The 23487-nt window shown below is 36.4% G+C and overlaps 1 protein-coding gene across 1 annotated transcript; it reads left to right on the top strand.

Annotated features, from left to right (window-relative positions):
* Positions 1-638: 638 nt before the first annotated feature.
* LOC116159391 lies at positions 639-3160 on the top strand. The gene is made up of 3 exons (XM_031472713.1): positions 639-2337; positions 2394-2698; positions 2755-3160. The coding sequence occupies exons 1-3, from the start codon at positions 1922-1924 to the stop codon at positions 2766-2768; spliced, it is 735 nt and encodes a 244-aa protein (XP_031328573.1). The 5' UTR covers positions 639-1921; the 3' UTR covers positions 2769-3160.
* Positions 3161-23487: the final 20327 nt, after the last annotated feature.

Below are 23487 nucleotides of genomic sequence, written 5' to 3'. Positions count from 1 at the left end.
ACCACATGTGTCATATATCAAATTACGCGGAATAAAAAAAACTATTAGAGCCATATAGTTTAGACGTCGGCAGATATTTACACAAAACCTCCAAAATATTATCAGTTTTGTCTGACTTCTCACCCAGCAAAAGTGTATTTTTCTGAAGATGTGTTTACTTTGAAAGATAGAAAATTTCATAAGCTTTCCATTGATATACAATAATCTGCAAAATTGTATAACCAATATGTGAAAAAAAATAAAATCTGAAAAATTGACTCATCGCGCGCGCTTTCTTTCAACTTTGCCGTCTTGCGGTATGGATGCAGGAGGATATATGAAAAATCGGTACACGTGTAGGTCTGGGAAATTTAATCCACTACAATTTGGGTTTTTATCGTTTGCACTTATTTATTACAATAATCGGGCTACAGCGCATAATTTGACGGTTCGACACCTTCCGGCTCGTGCATTTCCCGCTTCAATTGCGCCGCGTATCTTTCATCTTCCGACCTACTACACCGTTATCATGGTTAGTGTTTACAAATTACAAGAAAGGTTTTAAATTATTTCTTTCAGATATTTGGAGAAAGGACATTTTGTAGTGAAACAATCGACTGATAAGAAGTTCAATGCTGTTGCGAGTGATATGGCCTTAGAACAAACCATAAATAGAGACTGTAAAACCGCTGGTGGTGTCCTAGGTTTTACTCAAGAAGAACACACCCTCACTAGATGGATTGTCAGTCGTCACATACTAGGAGATTATTGCTCTAAATTCCAACATGTGGTAGATGATACGTGTGAACAGAAGGAGTATCACTTCAGCGAAAGTAGGAACAACCGTGATGAAAGTGATGTGAATAAAATACTCGGAGCATTTGAAGATACGTGGGTTAATCCCTTTAATTTTAATGGTACCCCTGAATTATTTCACATCGCATCTGGTAAGATAGCATCAGAGAACATAAGACGATCCCTGAACAGTTTTATGGCAACTGCGAAGAAATACATGGATAATTATATCGCAAATACTTTAACAGACGAAGGGAACAATAGCTTCTGGGCGTCACATAAGAAATACAAAGTTCAAACATTTAAAGAATCCAATATCCCTCTGAAAACGCAACCAAATAAATCAAAGAGACTATTATCACCTGAATTCATGTTTCGTCGAATCATATCTGCTGCCAAATTTCAAAACTTGGATTTTTCGAACTTACTGAAGTACGAACTAACGCTAGTTCCATCTTCGCTTTTCTTCGAGGATGGTTCATTACGGAAGTCGCCAAAATCTGAACTAGCTAAGAGACTTAAAAGTTATTGCGACATATCAAGAGACATCCCTGCCAAATTTAACTCGTATATAGTCGACGCAATGGTTTTGATTCAGGAAATAAGTAAAAAACATATTAATACCTATGCAGACATTGGCGACTGCATCTTCAAAAAACTGCTAACAGTATTCGACAGTAATGAAAACTGCAATCAGATACTGCTCATATTCGATCGGTATAATATTCCGAATTCCATAAAACAATATGAAAGGCAGAGAAGAGGGCAGTCTTTTGCCAGCACGTTTTCCATAATTAGTGAACAGGTTAAGGTGACTGACTACAGTAAATTTTTGTAGTCTACAGGAAATAAGGTGGCATTAATAAAATTTTTATCTCTTTATATCGAAAAACAATCAAAATTACATTTAACCGTCACTCAAAGCATCATATTGTCGGGCGGATATGAAAATGGAGAAGCATGCCACTTGATAACGCGAGATGGAGTATCTGAAGTTAAAGACTTGAGATGTAATCATGAAGAGGCAGACACAAAAATAATTCCATTCATCCTTCATCGTATGAAAGAATAAGACGATATCATACTGATTAAGGCTGACGATACCGACATATTGATATTAGTGCTATACTACTTTTGGACCGCCAACATGCAATCTATCAAAGTATATATCAAGTCCGGCCACACTACAACAAGCACCAACAATAATATGCATGTCATTCCAATACACGAGCTAGCTGTGAAATTAGGAAAAGATGTTTGCCAATGTCTACCAGCGCTGCATTCGATCACAGGTTGTGACACAACTAGCTCGTTTTTTAAAATAGGAAAGGTAGCCCCACTGAGGTTGCTTATGAACAAGTGCACTGATTTTCAGTTAGATCAGTTTGCAAGAGTATCTATGGAAGAGTCTTTATCTATAGCCAGGCGATTCACTTGTAAATTATATGGGCAAGGGAACGAACAAAGTTTGGATGTGTTGCGACATAAATTAACGACGACAACTAAAAAATCAGTAAACGAATTACCTCCAACGGAAGATGCATTTTTTCACCATGTATCAAGGTCCTATACTTTCTTAAATATTAATTACACATTGCTTATATTCTTCCGAAATTTAGGTGTTTCCTGCAATGCAGAAAGTGGATAAAATGCCAAGATTTGCAAATGGAAGACTTGGACCCGTTCAATTTTGGGTGGAAACTCAATGAAGAGAAAATTGAACCCATTCTGTCCACGCAAGATGCTATTCCACCTAATGTTCGGAATATCATTGAGCTATTCTGTACAGACTCTTCGTGCAATTCAGTGAAGTGTGTATGTACAAAGGAAGGACTAATTTGCATTAGCGAGTGTAAGTGCAAGGGCACTTGTAAAAACGTACGTACTCATCCCAATGCCGAAGATGATGAAGAATTGCATTATGGTAAGAGATAAGTGCAAACAGTAAAAACCTAAAATACAAAGAATGAAATTTTCTAGGCCTTCACGTGTAGCGATTTGCCATACATTCTTCTGTATCCACACCCCAAGATGCCAAACTCGAAAAAATCGCTCTAGATGCGTGATGTTTTTCATATTCTATTTTTTGGTGTCATTAGATATAACATTTTTTCAGATTATTATATACCATTGGAAAGCATATAACATTATCTATCCTCTAGTATAAGCACAGTTTTATAAAAATAAATTTTCGCGGAGTGAGAAATCCGATAAAACTGATACATTTTTTGAGGTTTTTTGTGAATAACTTTTAGCTCGACCAATTGCCGACGTCTATACTATATGCATCTGATATATCTTTTTATTCCGCGTAATCTGATATATAACACATGTGGTTGTACCACTTGATTGGGTATATGAACGATTTTGAGGCTCTGCCGCCGCACTAATATTGTTAAACTCATCTAAGATTATTACATCCTTTTATCAATTCCTCAAGTAGCATACAACAACATTTTGCTATGTAAACCAGGGCGTTGTAATTGTTCTTTTTTGTAAGTTGACGTATAAGTTAAGCAACATGTGGGTAATGAATGTATTGCCTCTTTACGAATAGTATTTTACATTATTAGCCAGGTAAGTGAGTTTTTACTGGCGATAGGAGAAGTTGACTAGCGAGCCGTTAGGCGAGCTTGTCATCTCCTAGAGCCAGTAAAAACTATTACCTGGCGTATAATGTACAATACTCATTTGTAAACAATAGTAAACGTAAATAATTAGTTCTTAAATTAATCTTGAAGAAATGTCTAAAATATCATGTTATCCATGTAACAGAGACTTCGCATTAATTCTGGCCAATGAAATTACTAGATTACTAACTTGTAAAATTTTTACAGGTCTGCTGTCAGTTTTACAGGTCTGCTGTCAGTTTTACAAGTCAGTAGCGTTTAAAGACGACGTTTACCCGTTTGCGTTTTGTCTTGTTAATCAACGTTTACAACTGAGTAACAAATAAAATTAGTTACAGATGCTTGATAGGGGGACTTGATCATTGTAAAATTTAATTGATTAAGATAAGCGATTGTGTGACTTTTAGAGATAAGGAAAATCTTTGTAAACAAGTGCTCGCTTTTCGCCGAAGATAACAAACGCTATGGATGTGGTGAGAACTTACAAAGGCGCACCGATCTAACGAGGCGGTTTCGGGTCATTTGATTTAGCATACGTACGTCCAGTTGCGTGTAAATTTTCAAATACAATTTTTCCGGCGGTCGGCCGGTGTTTGGAAGTTTTTCTCTTTTCTTCAGTTAAAATTGCAGAGGAGTTATTCGATTGCTGTACACTCAGTGGGCACGCGTGCATTTATATGTTATAGAAGAGGAATTTTCGTCAATGTGAAAGTTTGTATCCGAGCTGCCATTTGCAAATATGTCAATTGTCATGGAAGTAGTGCTGATGATGTAAGAAATGAAAGAAGAAGTTTGTGTACACGGTTGTGCTTTTACGTTAAAATACTTATGTGAAAAGTGTGTTGTTTTCGTCGCTTATCGCATCTGTGCAGGCGTTTCAAACTAAAAAAACATGATAACAAAGTAGCGAGTAGTTTTGAGACTAATTTTTTCCTGTATGGCAACCGGAAAATGTAATAAGGCGCTCTTAGCCTTCAGTTTATTTGTTTGCTTTGTAGAAATGTTTATTTTGTTTTTATATGTCTTTGTGTTATTCTTATTATAATGTGTGTATAACGAAAATTTATGTTATGCGATCTCGGAAAATTATGTGTCAATTTGCAATCTAGAAAAAGTAAAGAAAAACCAGATAGTTTGTTTTTATTATTCTTCACTGAACATTTCTCTTGTGTCGGGTTAATCGTTGGTCAAAATTTCATATGAATCACCAAAACTTCAACTTTTGGGTAAGTCAGTGTTGCGATTTTCCAGCATTTCGGAACCCAGATGGACCATAAGATGAAGATTTTTTTAAGTTATTAAAAATAAAGTTTATAGGAAGCTGAGGGTTTGTTATAAGGTTTATTTTGTGTAGATTTCAGCTAGCTAGGTAAGTGTTATTTGAGTGATGTAATAATTTTATGCCATTGCACATGGCATTAATATTTTGGTGCCCAACGTGGGGCACAGTATTTAGTTTTTTATGCGCTCGAATAATACTTGTGAAATTACTCAAAGTTTTAGTTTTTAACCTTTCTAGCGCATTAGCAAGATTTTGTGAAGGAAAATATCGATTTCATGCATACTTATTACTCCGTAAAATGTACACGTCGGCTTTATATAAGCTATGTAATTAGATACCCATTAATCACAAGCCATGTTACATTCAATAGTCGCATCGTTAAGTTTAAACGCTTCAGTTTATCGTTTTTATTAACCCCGTTCCCTTTGATTTAACATTGGCATTTTAATTCTAATTTTTTTAACACACTGTACGCTTTAACTGCCTACATTCTAAACTTATTTCGTTCATGATGTGTGATAAAATTCTTGGTACTCAAATCATTTTTTGCTTACATCATTAAAAAAGCCTTTTGCTCGCATTGTTAGAATAAATGAAATTGTTCTCTGAAACGAAAGGTTTTTAAAGTACATTTTTATTCTTGAATTCATTCAGAAACTGACAAACAAGCCCATTAACAGTTATACTGGTTTGAGAGCACTGCAATTTTAAGCTAATTTAAAGTTAAACGAAGTACTTTACCTACATCATTATTTCTTTCGTTAAATTTAACAAAATTTAATCATGGAATCTTAACTGCTTTGGTAACGCCATAATTTAAAATATGAGCTGTTTTCATGATTTAACCGCTATATGGGCTCATGCATTCATCTACTTAATTTTAAATGGCAGTATATATAAATTAGCGGAGAATTTAAAAATTAAATTCACGCTAAGTTGAAAGTACACAAAGAGTAGCTTTTGTTAAAGAGACGGTGGGAGAGGTGGCCGTGAGATCGCTGCTGGCGGCAGGACAATAACTCGAGTAGCGGAACTGCGGCCAGGATAATGCACCACAGCAGGCTATAAAGAATGACTTGTGATCCAGCCCGGTCGTTAATTATATAACAGCGCCTTCGCAAGGCAAACACAATTATCCTGAGGCCTTTCTATTCTTGCGCACGCTCGCCCGATCTCAAAACACCATCACATTGTAAAATTACCTACATAAAACTTGTAGTGTCAATATTTTCTTAGAAAGCACCCTTCCTTTAATGGACGTATATATAAGGCTTTTCAACCGTGAAAAATGTTATTCCGGAAAAATTTTTCGAGAACGGTTAGCAATATTTTTACCCTCGAGTGTGTTTTATTGCATTCATAATTACGCACTTTTTGTCCCCATTTTACCAAGCTTCAACAGAGTCATGGAATCTGGTAATTGCCACTCCGCGCTTAATCTTCATTATAAGAAATGTCCGTACGTTTTACATTTTTCTCGACCTTATTAAATGGCACTTAAATTTTTCTCTAGTTTAATTAAAATTAGCCGAGTGACTGAAAATGGATTTTATAATACGCTTTTTTGATATCGGAACGAGGAAATGCGGAAGAGTACCGCGTAATAATATATAAAGCGACAGCTTGCATAACAATATTGCCAGAAACGTTCAGATTCGCACGCAGTAATTGTTAATGGTTAAATCTATTTGCGATGAAATCCCCTAATATCTCGATAATTATTCCTCTAATTCTAAAGCGTGAGGGTTTATGTTTGGAGTTTAGAGAGACTATAGACAAGACGTCGACCACAAATTGATAAGAGAATTTCGAAATTCAAATTAACTTTGAAAAATATTGACGCGTATTTATGTTACTGTAGCGCCAATTTCTTATCGCAAGAAAAAATAAAGTGGATGCTCTTAAAATTGAACTGACTAAGACTTTCAAATAAAAGTGATCTTTTGGTGTACACTTTTTTTACGTAAAGCGATATCGTTTAGCGATATCTTACGACAACATCGCAAAAGCATGCTTTGAAAAATGAAACATGTCGAAAATTTATAGCGAACGTATAGCTTCGAGCTATTTTACTATACAAAAATATATCCGAATACATCAAAGTTATAACATAAAGCTTTCCAGCAAATATAGCCTATGAAATGTGGTAAAACTTCCAAGATCTATAAGTTGCAATTAGCGAAATATAAGGAGTAAATTACTTTGACGGTTCTCTTTCTCCTATTATTCGTTTGTCATTATCTTCAGCATGTACTTCAATAGTTTAATCCTTTTATGATCAACTCTAAGATTACGTTTTTGGAATGAAGCATATACAAGCTGACCGTCGATTAAAATTGAAAACATGGCATTTCGAAAGGATGTAAACGAATCGGATTTTTACTACATAAACTACGGTTACAAAAGCTCTCTGCAGACGGGGACAATAGTGGCGTCCAGTAGTACTAGCCATTAATGGAGGCCAGTAATTATCCCTCTATTGTCCTCGTGTGCAAGGGTATTGCCGCTCCAACGTCCAGTAAGCTACTGGCGGCCACCAAAGTCAAACAGGTTTGAGTTTAGTGGACGCTGGGAGGGCTAGTTCGGGTCACGTGACCTAGTGGCTGCCATTATTGGACGTTGCTAAATGGGTACTGGCTGCCAGTGCGTCGCCGGACTCTGCTGGGAGAGGAACTAATTCAGTGTTTTTGTTGCTAAATGTGTCCCAAACCTGAGGAAGTACTTCTGGCATAAAACTAGAAATAGTGTTTGCTGGTATTCGAAACATGATTGCTAGAGTTTGGTAACTGTCACCACTAGCCAAAAATCTTAAGGCAATCTCTAGTTTTGGACGGGCAGGAATTGCGTTTCTCATTAGCGTATCCTTTTTTTTAATTTTAGGTTCAATTAGATTTAAAAGTTTTTTTTTTTTGGGTTGGATCCATCGTTCCTCGAAATGGGGGTTGAAATATATTGTGTGATCAAAACTTGTAAACCTTCCCCATATAGTTAACTATATGGGGAAGGTTTAGAGAGTTTTGATCACACAATAGATTTAAAAGTTCGTTAAATTGTCCCACACTCATGCTTAAAATTCTCTTCAATTCCAGAGGATCCTCCTCGGCAAGTTCCCGAAATATTGTTGACGAAGCTCCGAGGCGATCTCTACGACCCACCCAGTCTTTCACCCTGCACGCCCTGTTTTTGGTTAATTTCTTTCAGTTCATCACTTAAACAATGGACAGTTTCACTTATAGCTTCATCAACACCTTTCTCGTATTCTTCGTCAACCTCCTCCATGTTCAGACACATCATATTGACAATAATTAAATTACAGTAATGTAATAAGGTTGCCCGAAACGTCACCACATCAGAGACTTGTTATAACTAGACCGCGCGTAACGTACATTTTACTATAAACGCCTGTTGTCAAGATAGGATAGGCAACCAACTGTTCATCGCGGGGCAGACGTATGTACGTTCTGCAGCTTGCTTTAGCATATGTTTATTCTAAATTTTAGTAGCAAAAAAAGATAACATATAACTGTTAACTGTTTTAATCGAATTTATTGATATTTTATTTGTACTAAATTGGTATATAACTGCCTTACTCTGGTCCTAATTCGATTTATATGTGTATTTTGGTGGTGAACACGCATGGGAAAATATACTCTTAAAACTAAAGATGTAAGTAGTAAGATATGATTATTTAGCGGATTTTGATTCAATATATGCCTATCCAAAAACCCAAATGGGCTGTAACTGTTATTTATTTTTCTTAGACTGCTGATAACCATTTTGTTTACAACGCGGTGTGGTGTGGATTGAATGAAAAACCTGAACACATTTTCAGCAATTTGGCAAATTTTTAATTCATCGCTTGATACGTGCAACAATCCTCCACGATTTTTTTCTAGTTAAAAGCTTTGAATGACTCTCTGATGCGAATATCGCATCTGCACATATGGAACATTTAACAGACTTTTAGCTATTTTTCTTGTAACAAAACCTGAAATATACTTAGTACCAGTAAGTACCTAGTTACGTCTATACCTAATAGACAAATAGGTACTGCCGTTATCTGGTAAAGGATGTCGAATAATAGTTCTACGTTATTTTAAGTGAATGGGAAAGTCGAAAACGCCCGGTATTGCGTTATTGTTTAACACCTTCGTAGGTACCTGTCTAAAATAGGCTTCATTCCCCGCAAATGCACTATGGTGGGAGTAAATTTTTCTCTTCGAATGGCTCTGATCCATTGGCCCTTTAAACTTTTATCCGTTGGAAATCTGCATATTATTTAAAATTCTATCTACAGAGTACATGTTGATACGCACGAGTTAACCTAGTTTATTGGTTTATTCTCAACAGAAATTTATCTGTTCACTAATTCGAGCTAATCACGAGAATAATTAAAGAACGGAACATCTAAAATAACAGCTTATTTCATTATATTGCACATCATCTCTGCGATTTTTGCCCCGCGGTGCATTGTGTGTTGCATACTGTGTCGACAACACCTTAGATACGTTAAGCGCAGTCTAGTTATAGCAAGTCTCTGCACCACATCCACAATGAACAGACTAATGGCAGCCATTAAAGTACATAATACTGGAAGCCAATACTGCCCTCATGTGGAAGCCTACTGTTCAGCCAGTTCACTGGCTGCCACTTCTGGCCGCTAGTACTGGACGCCACTATTGTCCCCGTCTGCAGAGAGCTAAAATTAATGATCCGCTTGTGACGGTTTCTTTTGTCAGAATTGTTGGCCGAGTGTAGGAATAGATCGGTGTATGATTTTTGCTCAGCTCACAGTATCGATTTTGGTCATTATCTAGTCGTTCGGTTTCGGAACTGGTTCGTTAAAAATCTCCGTGTAGCAGTAGATGAAAAGGTGGCGACCTGTTTTGTAAGTGAGCACGCTCGAAAAGTGTATGCGGTTGAAAAATTGGTTTTCATTTGTTTCAGTTTGGGTTACGGTAAGTAATTGGGAGCAATAGATTAACATCCCACCAAGCGGCATCAAGGCAATTTCATCAATGTGCGTGAATTGGTACTACGCGGCATTATTTGTGCTTTTTACGTGTGGAAACCGCAGAATTTTGGATTTTCTCAATATTGAGCAAGGAAAATTCATTGCGCGAGTCCCCCCGCCATATTATCATTTTAAGAACGCCACACGATAAAACTTTGGAGATTAACGATCTGGTACATTGCTCCGATATACCTGATACTACGTACTTTGTTTTTGTCGTTACGGAAGATTTGATTTTACCGATACCGAGACTCAATGTTACTTACGATTACTTTTGTGACTACGAAGATTCATTCCGGCTAGTTTAATTGCATTGTATCCTTCTTGAGTTTGTTATACCGATATTAGTACCGCTGCTTCGTAAATTAGCGCTGAAGATACCGAGACTTTGTCCGATATCTACGATTCTTAGGTACATTATTTGTTCTACTCCGAAGAATTGGCTCACATTATCTTATCTTTTGAATTAATTAGATCGATAGAAATTTAGTTAAGTGCACCGTAAAGTAGTTTTCTTAAATTTAACGTCACGCTTATGCTTTTACACAATTGTAAGGATAATCCGTGGTTGACCAAAATTTTGCTTCTGCTAGTATAAAGTCATTCGAATTATTGATTCTTGTTGAGTATTAATTACGATTTTAGTACCTATACGATTACCAAGTGTCAACCGTTAGAATTGCTCATGGGAGACAAAATTACTTTCTTGGTCCCCACTCCTGATGGAAAGAATTTCCTTGGCAAAGTTGCTAAGAGTTGGACAATCCAATTGGAGGATTCATGAAGCAAAATGATATATCCACATCTTGGTGAGAAGGTCGGCGAGATTGAACATTCGTTAGATTTAATATCAGAAATTGGCGCGACTACGTGCTTAAATATTCTCTCGAGAACTAACACTTCAGTCGTATCTGCCAAGTATACTAACATGTGCTCGAGGCTGGAAGGATGTTACACTGGTGGAACCAAAAGGCATGACAAGAAAACGAATTGCGCTGTTTCCCATATACGCAAACTATGGCCATGGGGGCAACACAGACAAGTCACTAGATGGAAAAATCTATCAAGAGTTCTCCTAAGAGGACCTAATCACAGCAAAAGTCCCACAGACAAGATACCAATAGTCACAATAAAAATAATGAGGAACACACCTGAAACGAGCTATTTACTGGAGACATTAAACAACGGAATAAGTAGCAGGGTCATGGATATTCCATCATGAAAGAAGACGCTACTTATCTATCGTTTACATCAACTGTCTTGTTCAACCCATTCAATATACTAGAACTGCAACATTGTGGAAATGCATAAAGATGTTCTTGAAATAGAGATACACTGAAGGTTTTCTGATTGCAGCAATTGGAAATGCAAGAGACGAGGGATATTTCGCATGCTCGAGGCAAATATATGTGACTGTACACTTGGAAAGAAAACTATGCAGTTGAAAGCTGGGATGTGAATAGTTTCTGCAAAAACACGCTTACTATCCCTTATCAATGCACTCTCACATCAACGTTTTGGGGGCCATAAAGTCATATAAAAAGATACTTGAGTTTTAAATCTGCACCAAATGTAAATTGAACCATGAAGGATCACATTACCTGACCACTGACCAGTAGTTCGTCTTTCAAACCTTAACTATAATACTTGTACAATAGGGTAAGAGCCCACGACGGTCAGACCTTCGTCATTTTATAAAAGCTACAAGCTTTTCTGTGGATGCCTCCTAACACAGGTAACAGTATAGAATTTGAGTTGTGGTTACTTACGCAGGTAACAGGTAGTAAAGGTGTATAAAATGGTACATCAAATTTGTTAAAGTATAAGGCTCAAATTTTCTATATTTTCTTCGTATTAACATTAGAAATTACGTCATCCATTGCCGGACACTTAGTATAGTTGCAACCCCCTGCCAGACACCCCTAAACTTTAAAAAATTATAATTGTACTTTCGTTATAGTATAAAAGCTGAAATTTATATGTTACTTGGGGACCTATAGAAAGATGTTACCTCCATAGCCGGACATTTTAATGGTTTCTACATCTTGCCAGACACATTGAAAGTCTGCTTATAGGTGCGAGTGCGGGGCGACAACTGTTCACGTGAATGCGAGTGAGACAGCGCGTTTAGCCTATTGTGATTGTTCAATACTAATGAATAACAGTGTCCTTTCTTAATTACGTCTTCCTGGATAATGTCATTTATTTCATTGAACGCTAATTGGTGATATTCACGATGAAAATGGCAATTACTTTTACTAGATGGTTTTTTGAGGATATTTTATTATTGAAACTGAAAGTAACTCTTCTTGACCTGATGGGTAGCACGCTAGATTTAAATAGGTTGGTATCAGATTTATGAAGTGCTCATGAGTACTACCATCATTTTCAGCCAGAATATTTGCATCCTGAGTAGAATCATTATTTTCACCAACATCTGGTTAAAAAATGTCAATACCTTCTTGAAAAGTTGTAGAGTGTAGTTCTATTGATTCAGAAGTAAAACTTGGTTGCAATACTGATGATTCTCTAGGTAAATTCTGTAAATCACAATTACCTTGAGAAGTTGAAGGTTGTGGTTCTATTAATTCAGAAATTAAACTTCTGTGCTCAACTCAGGTATCAATGGCGGGATTGGAGAGCTATTGTCTGTATAGTTACACTGGCTGATGTTTGTTTTTTATCGATTTTTTACTATCTACGGGTTCCGAAGTTAAATATTTTTTCATAACTCCTGTAAATGCTTTGTAGCATTCCCGGTGATAACCATTACCTGTATACTCATCAGGCAAAATTTTAGGTTATGTTTTTTCTGATTTTCAAAACACCTAGACATTTTTTTTTAAATTTCCTCCGTAAACAATATTATTTTACCATCACTTTTATTACAAACGAAACAATTTAATGTATCTCCCATGATAATACTTTACTAAAACCACACTTTCAATATATTTATTATAATTTTATTATATATTTATATTTATTATATTATATTTATTTTTAGTTTTATTTAGTTTATATTTAGCTTATTACACAAACTGCACAAGTATCAATAATAAAACGTATTAGAAAGTGTACATAATAACCATGTGGACGACAGATGGTGCGCAGTAAAAGATCGCAGTAGGCTAAACGCGCTGTCTCACTCGCATTCATGTGAACAGTTGTCGCCTCGCGCTCGCACTTATAGCAGACTTTAACGTGTCTGGCAAGATGTAGAAACCATTAAAACTGTCCGGCTATGGAGGTAACATCTTTCTATAGGTCCCCAAGTAACATAAGTTCAGCTTTTATACTATAACGAAAGTAAAATTATATTTTTTTTTAAGTTTAGGGGTATCTGGCAGGGGGTTACAACTATGTCCGGCAATGGATGACGTAATTTCTAATGATAATACGAAGAAAATATAGAAAATGTGAGCCTTATACTTTAACAAATTTGATGTACCATTTTATACACCTTTACTACCTGTTACATGCGTAAGTACCCACAACCCAAATTCTATACTCGCTGATCGTTCTTACCTGTGTTAGAGGCACCCACAGAAAAACTTTTAGGTTTTATTAAATGACGAAGGTCTGGCCGTCGTGGACTCTTGTGCTACAACAAACTTTCCGTATTGATAGAGAGTATCGTAGCTTCCGTGGTGACACTCTCCGCCACAACATCCTAATCCTATACACCTCCACTTCATTTGAATCATGGTTAAGAAGATGGCTGCGGTACAATCTCGGCTGGAGAAAGCGGACAGTCGATCAATTATAGTTTTAAAATTCTATCTCATTAAATGATAGAATTTGATATGAAAAGGGGGTAATGTAACGAGACATTTTTAAGATATTTAGGTAAACCACAGTGATTGTGAAAGTACGATATGTAAACCTAAATTCCATACCAGCCAATGAAATGTATCTAATGCAACACTGAACTAAATTTTGTTACATAAAGGATAAAGGATGAATACGAAATAGTACAGTAGGCGGTCTGGAGTTCGGCACACTCAGTAGTCCGGCATTTAGCGACTCAGCTGACCCACTCTATATAATACGGCAAAATTTGCTTTCGCGTTCGGTCCTGCCCTGACCTTCACAGCGAAGTCAGCGTCTTTTTGCTTTCGTTGGTGCGGCCTGCATATGGAGATTGATTAGTAGTAGGCCGCTTGGACAAGATGGCGGACATTTTGTAATTAAATGTTTACAAGAACATCGACATTTCTAAATATTTTAAACTATTTGCATTTTCGAAACGTTTGCAGGAGGACATCAAGCTAAAAAATCTAAAATTGTGGACATTGACAACATCCACAGGGTTGTAAAAGAAGTAAATGATAACGTGTACTTAGTTTACAAAGTAAGTAATACTAGATCGTATGTTTCTAAATATAGTATGATGGGAAGAAATTTTCTGTTAATCACTGCTGCTTTTTACGTAATGCACGCCTGTAGACGTGAGGAAATCACTAATATGAATTTGCAGGACATCCTCTTTAAAAATGATGCTATTGTCGTTCACATCCCTAAACAATGTTCAAAAACAATTCAATATAATAGAGAAAATGTGGATTAACTTAGTCAAGAAATATCGAAGCCTTCGTCCGAGCTCTGCAACACACCAACGTTTCTTTTTAACAAGGCACCTGAAATCATCGCAACGGTCTTTAAATTGGACTCTCCCCAGCTATTTACCAAACATTGTTTCGGAAGGTCTAGTGCTTCACATTTAGCCAATAGTGGGAATGCCTGGTCACAATTAAGAAACACGGTGGTTGGACACTGGAAGTCGTCGATCGTTGCGGAAAGTTATATCGATGCTTCTAATCAAAGTAGAAATTTGGAATATATTTTTTATTATACTTCATTGAAATCACCTTATTTACACCTGTATTAGAAATAATGGTATCTGGCCTTTTCCAGGCTAGCGCACGGAAAAACTTTTCCCGTTCCCTTTGATTCTTTCCGTGCGCTGAATATAAATACCCAAAATATTGCTTTAAAATACAAATTTACAGGGAAGTAAACTAATTTTCAGAAATTTTATATGCCTTGTAATGTTTCATATGTAAGTATTTTGCGTTTTAATTCGTAGATGTTTGAATATTTAGATAAACTTCTTTGAGATTTTGTGACATTTTTTGACGTTTCGTCAACCTTTTCTGAAATAAACTAATTAAACAAATCGCCTTTGAAATGATTTGAGAGTAACCATGAAAACGCATTTTCTATAACTGTTACAAAATAAAAATGTTGGCGAGTTTGTTGTTTTTTGTTATCGATTTAAAAGAAGTATAATAAAAAATATCGTTCATTACATGTCCAGAAATGCTTTTTCCGTGCTTGCATGACTTCCCGTGTTCGGCTACGCCTCACACGGGAATTTGTCACGCGCGCACGGAAAAAGCCTGCTTTCCGGACTCGTAATGAAATATACTATTCCGTTCCACAGTCCTTAAAAACGTGGAATTTTATTAAATTGAAATGAAACTATCAACGTAAACAATCTTATCAATTATTGTCTTATTGAAAACCATTCTCTTTTCACACGACTGTCTATATCAGCACCCCAGAGGTATACTGTGTTAAGTCACATTTTTATTAAAATGGAGTTAATTCTACCGTAAATCCACCGTGGTCAATTCTATCTAAGGGTAAACAAGTTTAAGTCTTGAAGTTGTCCGTTCGGCCTATAGATGGCGGTAAATAGTGTTAACTACACTAAATGGCCAGAGGTATACAGTATTAAGAGATTTTAACTTTGCAAATGAATGCACAACAAAGTAAAGGCAGTTAAGTCCCATTTGATGAAAAGCAGTGTGATTTTGGGCAATTAAATTATTTAAACTTGTTATTAACGATGAATCGCGGTAAACTAATGTGTGCGTTAGTGTTGGATAATAGCAAAATCCCCGAAAATGAGAATAATGGGAAGTTACAGGAAGAAAATGGTATTTCTGACGTTATAACCTCAAACATCGCATTAATTAATGGTAAGTTTCTACTAATACGTTCGCTTCTTTGCTCTAGCGAGGCTGAAATTGTGTGGTTTTACTTTATATCTTAATTTAAATTACTAAATGAATAGATTTCTAACACAAATTACTTGCTTTGTATTGCTTTTTGGACACTCTTTGCTCGGCACAAGTAATGCAGTGGTTATTCCTTGTTGTAGATTCTGATTCTGTCTCACGCTTCATAAACCAAGACGATTACGATAGTCCTGTAGATGATTCTGACTTAGATGTTACCTACGTGCAACCGGACTCCCACTCGGCAAGTAGTAGTGAATCATTAATTGAGAACCTGGACGATCCAGGTATTGAAAATATTGCAGAAAACACAGTGAATAATACAACTGAAATTAAAAAAACCAGAAAGCGTAAAAGAAATATAGGAAAGTGGAAGTGTACTATCAGAAAAGAACGTCGGGCGGCTGGTCAGTCATACACGTCCAAGAATAAAAAAATTATTCCTGAAAAGAAAATGAAGGACAAATGTAAAGATACTTGCAGATTAAAATGCAGTAGTAACATTTCTGATGCCAATCGTGAGTATCTTCAAACAATTTTGGTCCACCTCTAGGGACACAAATCAGAAGCGTCAGTTTATTGCATCTTGTATCACGTTGCTCCAATTCAACGTAAACGTGAGCGGACAGGGCAGAAGAAAAGGACAACCACATTGCAATACCATTTTATACAAAACGGTACATCAGTTAAAGTATGCAAAACATTTTTTATCAATACTTTAAACATTTCCCAAACTGCCGTTGAAACGGCCCTGGCCAAAAGATCTGATGGAGGTATTGTCACCGAAGACTTACGAGGCAAACACACCCCCAGCAATAAAATTAGCGACAACATTAGACAAAAAATTCGAGAGCATATTTCAAAGTTTCCTTGCCAAGAATCCCATTATAGAAGGGAAAAATCCGCTAAACAGTATCTCGAAACCAATTTGAGCATTAAAAAAATGTACGAGTTATATCTAGAGGACTGCCGTGACCAAGACTTACTGCCAGATGAAGTAGGAAAATTGTGGCTGTATGCCGATATTTTCAATAACGAATTTAACTATTCGTTTAAACAACCTTTTAATGATACATGCGATTCTTGTGACACTTTTCAAATACAGCTTCGAAATTCTTCATCAGATGAACAAAAGCGACTTATCCAAGAAACTTATAACAGCCACTTGGACGAAGCCTCTAAGAGATACAGCCTGAAGAAAATTGATAGAGACCAGTCTCTGCAAAATCCCACACAAAAGGTAGTTATGGTAGACCTCGAAAAATGCCTACCAACTCCTGTCCTAACAAATTCCCAAAGCTTTTATTCTTTAAAGCTTTGGACGTTTAACTACACAATTCATGACGCTACAACCAAACAAACTTATTGTTGTATGTGAGATGAATCAATTTCAGGAAGAGGCGCAAATGAAATGGCTTCGTGTTTTATGAACTGGATAGAAACAGTAAACGTAACACCAGAATTAAAAAACATTACGATATGGTCTGATAACTGTCCGTCCCAAAACCGAAATTGTGGAATGATTATGTGTTACTTTTACGTCCTTAAGAAATTTCCACATATTCAGTCTATCGATCATAAATTTTTATTGAGAGGCCATACACACCTGGAAGCAGATTCGGATCATTCACTAATTGAAAGAAAATGGAGAAAAGAAACGCAGTTCAAAATTATGGTGCCTTGGGACTGGCAGCAATTGGTACGCACGTGTAATAAAACTAAGCCTTTCATTGTGATAAGTATGGAACAAGAACATTTCAAAGATTTTAAAAGCCTCTATGAAGGGGCTAATGCGCCATACGTTTCACGGAAAAAATCGGTTAATGGTGACCCTTTTCAAATATCTAACGCAGTTCACCTTCAGGTTAGATCAAATACACCTGGTATTCTTTACTACAAAACCAATTTTGTGCAAGATTTTGTGGAAGTCAACTTAAATCGACATCGCCGTAGCACTGTATCCCCTGACATTCAAACTTTACCTCATGCCCCCCAAAAACTGATAAGTACAAAAAAATTTAAAAACTTGCAGAATTTATTACAATGGGGGCCGGAAATTTTCCATCCATTTTATAACAACCTACCACATCATGAGGATGCCATAGAAGAGGAAGATGATTAAATAAGCTTATTTTTAAAATATTTCAAATATTTTAACTTTAAAATTTTGTGTTTACCTTTAACAAAAATGACATTTATTTTCTTTAGAATAAAATAAAAACTAAAAATGATTTTCCCTTAATTTACATTGCATACCTTACTAATAAGTCACACAGCAGGTAAGTTAACTGTGAGGTAAATAGTATTAAGTCACATCAAAGTCACCCTTTATATCAAATTTCAAAAAGTTTATTATGCAATCAATAGAAGTGATGCCAAGCGTTGTTTCAACCTACACTCTCGAGGATATTTGCATTCTTTCGCTTGGAAGAATAGAAGTGAAGTATTCCAATATCTTTAAATTGCTCTCCTGAAAAGTTTTGTTTTTGTGACTTAACACAGTACACCTCCGAGGTGCTGATATACAAAAATAATGCCTAACAAATAATTTCTATAGAAAAATAACCAGCAAACTTAAAATGTTATTTAGCCCATATTCAATTATATAAAAGACGAACCATCGGTAGTGTAACCAGTGTTTCTCATAAACATAAAGCATTGCTAAAATTATGCGTGGTATCACAGCATTTCGCCCTACAATGAAATGCTACAAAATCGCCATCCGGCGGAATTTGTTGTCCCTGCTGGATAGCGAACAACTTCAATCTACAAGTAGCGATTTGAGAGTGAGCATACTTTCTTGGAGCATTCGCAAACAAAATGATGTACTAGTGAGCTTTGAGTGGTTCTTGGAAGTAATGATGCGTAATGGATCCATCCTCAACGGGTGCAATTAAGGAACTTGAAAATTTAATACCAGCATGCATAATAAATACTTATTTAATTCTAACGCGACTATGGTGTTCATCCACCATTTTCATCAAATTCAGGTGTTCGGCCAAGTTAATAAAAAGCCAAGCACTATTAGATAAAGAAGAGAGCCCAGTCCACTTTCAGTGGTCACAATTGACCGCGTTTGGCTTCCCAAATTGCATTTTCAACAAGCCGGCACAAGCTGTGCAATTACAACTTAATTTCGTAGAATCCGATAAGGAGAAAATGCGGAGTTAATATTGCCACCGTCACGCAAATATCCGTACGATTTCACACACGAGGAGGTCTTTACTAGTCGATAAGTAGCACTTTCCCCCTTGTAGGCAGTAATACAAATCAAATAGTGAACCAATATAACGAATCAGTCAAGAAAACAGAATTGAAAATCAAAGTAAAGGGAAGATTTAGTTAAATTTAAAATATTTAAATCAGCTAGAGCGGAAATACAAATCAAACGGAACGCTGCTAGTACAGGAATGTTTGATATATACAAATATAATATCAGGACCCGATTCTTGTGTATTCAAGCACGAACACACGGGAAAGGGCAGAGAAATTATGTTCGTACTGCTACTTCTACATGTATACATTTCGAATTCCCAGACCGAGAGAAAGTCGACGAGTCTTAATCTCATTTTCATAATTAAGGGTTTTACTGTAGACATTTTGTTTACATTATTTACAGATGAATACCTGCTTTGAATATCACTTTTTAATGCAACCGCCGAATTTTTCCCTCATTTACCTCGATTTAGATTACAAGAGGTAATTTACTAAGTGAATAATTAACGGTATAAGTCAAAGCAATGGTATAATTTAGCAGGAAGTAGTAGATCCCCTAAAAGCTTATTTAAAGTAATTTTACAGAGGCAGCTGTCTGCAATAATCCAGGCAGAGTTATTTAATATTAAACGTCAAGGTACTACTTTCGGTAGGCTCTCTGTTTCATACACGATTTATCACACAAGTTATTGAAAGTATGAAACTTGGTTGTTAACGCTAAATATTTCCTTTTTGTTTAAATTTACAATCTCTTTATCCGCGGAATAAGGGTGATTTAGTAGCAAAGGTTAGTAGGTAGTTAACTCTAGTCACACTTCTAATAATTTAGTGGCTACCAACTTCCCCGATATTGCGCCGCAAAGTATTCGAAGTAGTTATACGTAGGTTTCTATCGAATGCTCGTGAGACCATTAAGAGAAATCGTGAAGGAAATAAAAGACCAGTACAGTGTAAACCATTAAAGTAGATGTATAACGGACGATTTCGCATGGGAAATACTTCGACCACCATGTCTGACGATGCAGTAATGTGTTAGCAGATATCCACACGTGTGAAATAGTGTATATGAACAAGTCTGCTATGTTTTCTTACATCTATGTTGTACAATTTATCGGATAACCTACGAAGTAAGTATTACATTGATGCATTTAATTATATGGTCACATTCGATTTGCCTTCACGCGAAAAATATTTCTTACTCTTATGCAAGGCTGTTGAAAATTCGGGAGATAAACACGCAGTCTATCTTATTTTTCGAGTATTATTATATGTACTTTCGTGTACTGCTTTGAAGGTTATTTTACGAATAGGTATTATCTGTCAACGATTATACACGAGTAAAATGCATCGCCTTATTTTCAATGTAAATGGTCAACTGAAGAGATTGACTGATGGTGTTCTTCTGCTCACTAAAAGACCTTTTATGCCTGAGAATTATTTTCAGAATCAGATTAGAGATTGAGTGCATTATAGATATTAATGATACTAGTTCGATATGAACATCATAATGAAACGCGTGTAAAGTTACACTAGTTTCATTAATAATGTTCATATCGAACGTGTGTCATTCAGAAATTAATATATGACGGGTCCAAATAGATTTGATTCGCATTTTGATTTATCTATACGTTTTTGTAAATTAAAATTTAAACTTACCAAGTGGCATACTAGAGATGTTAATGTAATCGCGTTTGTTTCAATTTGACGTTCGTGGTGAAAAATAGTATTAATTATTATCAATATGAGCGGTTTTGATTCTAAGGTTCCTTCGGATATCGACGGGAATGCTCAAAACGTGATTGATATCCTACTTCCGGAAAAACCAAGAACGACGTATGTTTGTTTTCAATTTAAAATGTGTTATCATGTATTCATAATAACACTGCTAATATGACTGCCGGAATGACGTCTGAATCAGCTATTATGACACCGTGCGTCGTAGAGGTAAGTTTTTGTTTCATTTTCACTATGGGGACTTCCTAAACCGTAAAGGCGCGGTCACTCGGCGTGTGATTCGCAAAGCCAAGAGTATGACGCGCGACTCGTATTGACTCGGCTTCCGCCTAGCCGTATCAAGGCTCGTCAAAACTATGCGGAACCTTTCCGAGCATCTTCGTTCGTGGACGTGACAGTTTCAAAATTGCGGTTATTAAAATGGCCGCAATGATTGGATCTGCTTCCTTGTGTATAATTTATAGTGGCAGGGAGCCTAAAAACGAAAAAAGAGGTGGTGGATGGCGTAACATTTGAAAAGTCGTAAAAGGTCAAGTATTTACCATTAATTTATTAACTAATTTCCTACTGTTAATAATTTCAATGTTTATGGGAATCAATTATTATTTTAGTCAATATTAATTGTATCATCTTGATAATTCTAGGTATAATCATTGTTTATACAATGGTATAATGGAACAGACCTCCTGGGAGATTTTCGAAAAGAGCCTTCGGGTTATTTTGAAAATTTCTGCAGAATGAATGTATCCGACTTGGTTTTTACTACAAAAAACCTTTGTAGTCATATTTCTATTTCCATTACCCTGTATTACATGTTTGCGCATCGTTGAGTGCAACCAATATGTCAATTCTCTAGTTACTTTTATATTTTTGTGTTGCCTGCCCGTTTTAGTTTCTCGATCTACCGATCAATGACGTTAATTTACTGTAATTCGATACCTTGCTGTCATTGGTTTTAAATTCGTTTCCTTTATCGATAAGCATTAGATATTACCATTTATGGTATTGACATATCCATCGGCTCTCGTGGTTGGTTGGAATTATTCGTCGTCGGTTGCATCGTGACCGGAAACAAGAAAGTTAGCGTCTTCTTTTCTCGCCACCTGCTTTAGAAAGACGGTCGATTTGTGATCCCGAGTTGGGGGTGCTTGTTATATCTTCCAGTGGTTGATTTTGGATCGAACACCCTTGCGAAAGCATCTTTTAACCAAGTCAACCCAAATTAATGTTTGCACCAAGCAGTTTCGTTTTAATGCTTGGGGACAAACTTCCGTAAGGAATTTTTTTTTGTACTGGAGGAATTTCAAGCCACCTTAATCGTAAGTTATACTCCGTGTGATCGAATCCACTTTACCTTCTTTCTATTTCTAGGGGGAATCCATCGTATTTATGGTATAAGAAGGCTACCTTACTTTAACGAAGTTCTTTTTTTTGTGTACTCTCTGCTTTAAGAGGTTAGCGCATTATATTTGGTTAACCGTGGCCATAATTACATTATATTTTAGAGTCCTTGTAAGGAGTCAAAGTCCAACGATTCCGTAGCTTCTACTTACTCTCTAAGCGAAACACATCTACGTTAAACGACAACATGCAGGAGTTCCGTGTACTGTAAAATCTGCCATTGAAACGTTACTATCTCTAAGGCGCAGCCAAACAGATACTGCGGACACCAACCCTTTTGACACCTGTTGCGGTACATAGAAAACCGTTAGCCGTTTACACGTACACCAGGAATCTTAGGAACCAGAGACCTACCTATCGTAGTGGTGATATCTTATTATTGTTTAAACTATTGCCTTTGTGTATTTGCATTTCATTTAACCCACACTTATGTGGTAAATGTTAACTGGCCGAACACTAGAGCCACCCATATTACTCTTAATTAGTACGCTTGAAATTGAAAGGGAATAATTTGCTTTAATTAACTGCATTTACTCATGTGAAGTAACTCACCTGTGAAGTACAGAGCTCTATACTATGATTTAAACTTCGATACCCTACAAGCTACCAATCAAGGTATTCAATCCACTGTCAATTTAACCCATTAAACTCAAATCACTGTGCAACGGTAGTGGGTGTTCTATACCTACTTTCAGGATGTTTGGTGTGTTCAGCTACTAAATTTATGTAATATTTCATTGGGGGAATTTTATGTAAACCTTGGAATTTGGGATAATTATTTCAACACTTATACTTGGGGTTGTTTAGTTTTTTTACATAACGTGTTTATTATACTTTATTGATTTTTGATTCCCATTTGGGGAACATAACTTTTGTGTTGGTGTTACGTATGCAGGTGCAATTGCACCCAATAAACACTTATTTTTGTGGGTTATCAGTTGCCTACTTTAAAGCTAAAGCTACCTTTCCTAGTTCCGGTAGTGGCAAGCGAAACTTAACTTGGAATTAGGTGGCGCCCAAGAGATTTTAATTGAAGCGACCAAAAGTAAGTACTGACGACCTAGGCTGGATCGAGGAGTTATAAGTGCCAATTACCAATTGAGTTAATTCTGTTACCCACAACCCTGTACATTAGTCTTTCTCTCTCCGCTGTTTGCTATTTGGTCAACAGAGCTAGCTGGCCGGTCAGCGGCGTGTGTTTTATTTATGAAGCACATGGTATTTTTGTAGTGCCTTGCATTTTGCTGCTTGCGCGTTATACACTCTAACATTTCTTGCTACTGGAAACAGTTACAAAAGTTTGGATGTCCTCTTCAAATGTTCAACACTCTAAAAAATGAAAGTGATTTTCTTATTTTCCAACGAAGTTGGGTGCGCTATTGCAGCCACTTTCTCTGTCCTTTTTGCATTCGG

This window comes from Photinus pyralis, unplaced genomic scaffold (assembly GCF_008802855.1).
Source record: "Photinus pyralis isolate 1611_PpyrPB1 unplaced genomic scaffold, Ppyr1.3 Ppyr1.4_LG1, whole genome shotgun sequence".
Lineage (NCBI taxonomy): Eukaryota > Metazoa > Arthropoda > Insecta > Coleoptera > Lampyridae > Photinus > Photinus pyralis.
Note: the sequence above shows the minus strand (reverse complement) of the source record. Positions and strands in the feature narration are given on the sequence as shown.

Bases quoted from the DNA above. Each gene is read 5' to 3' on its own strand.
- LOC116159391 (XM_031472713.1), top strand. From the start codon at position 1,922: ATGCAATCTATCAAAGTATATATCAAGTCCGGCCACACTACAACAAGC. The intron at 2,338-2,393 runs GTCCTATACTTT...TCCGAAATTTAG, and splicing joins TTTTTTCACCATGTATCAAG to GTGTTTCCTGCAATGCAGAA.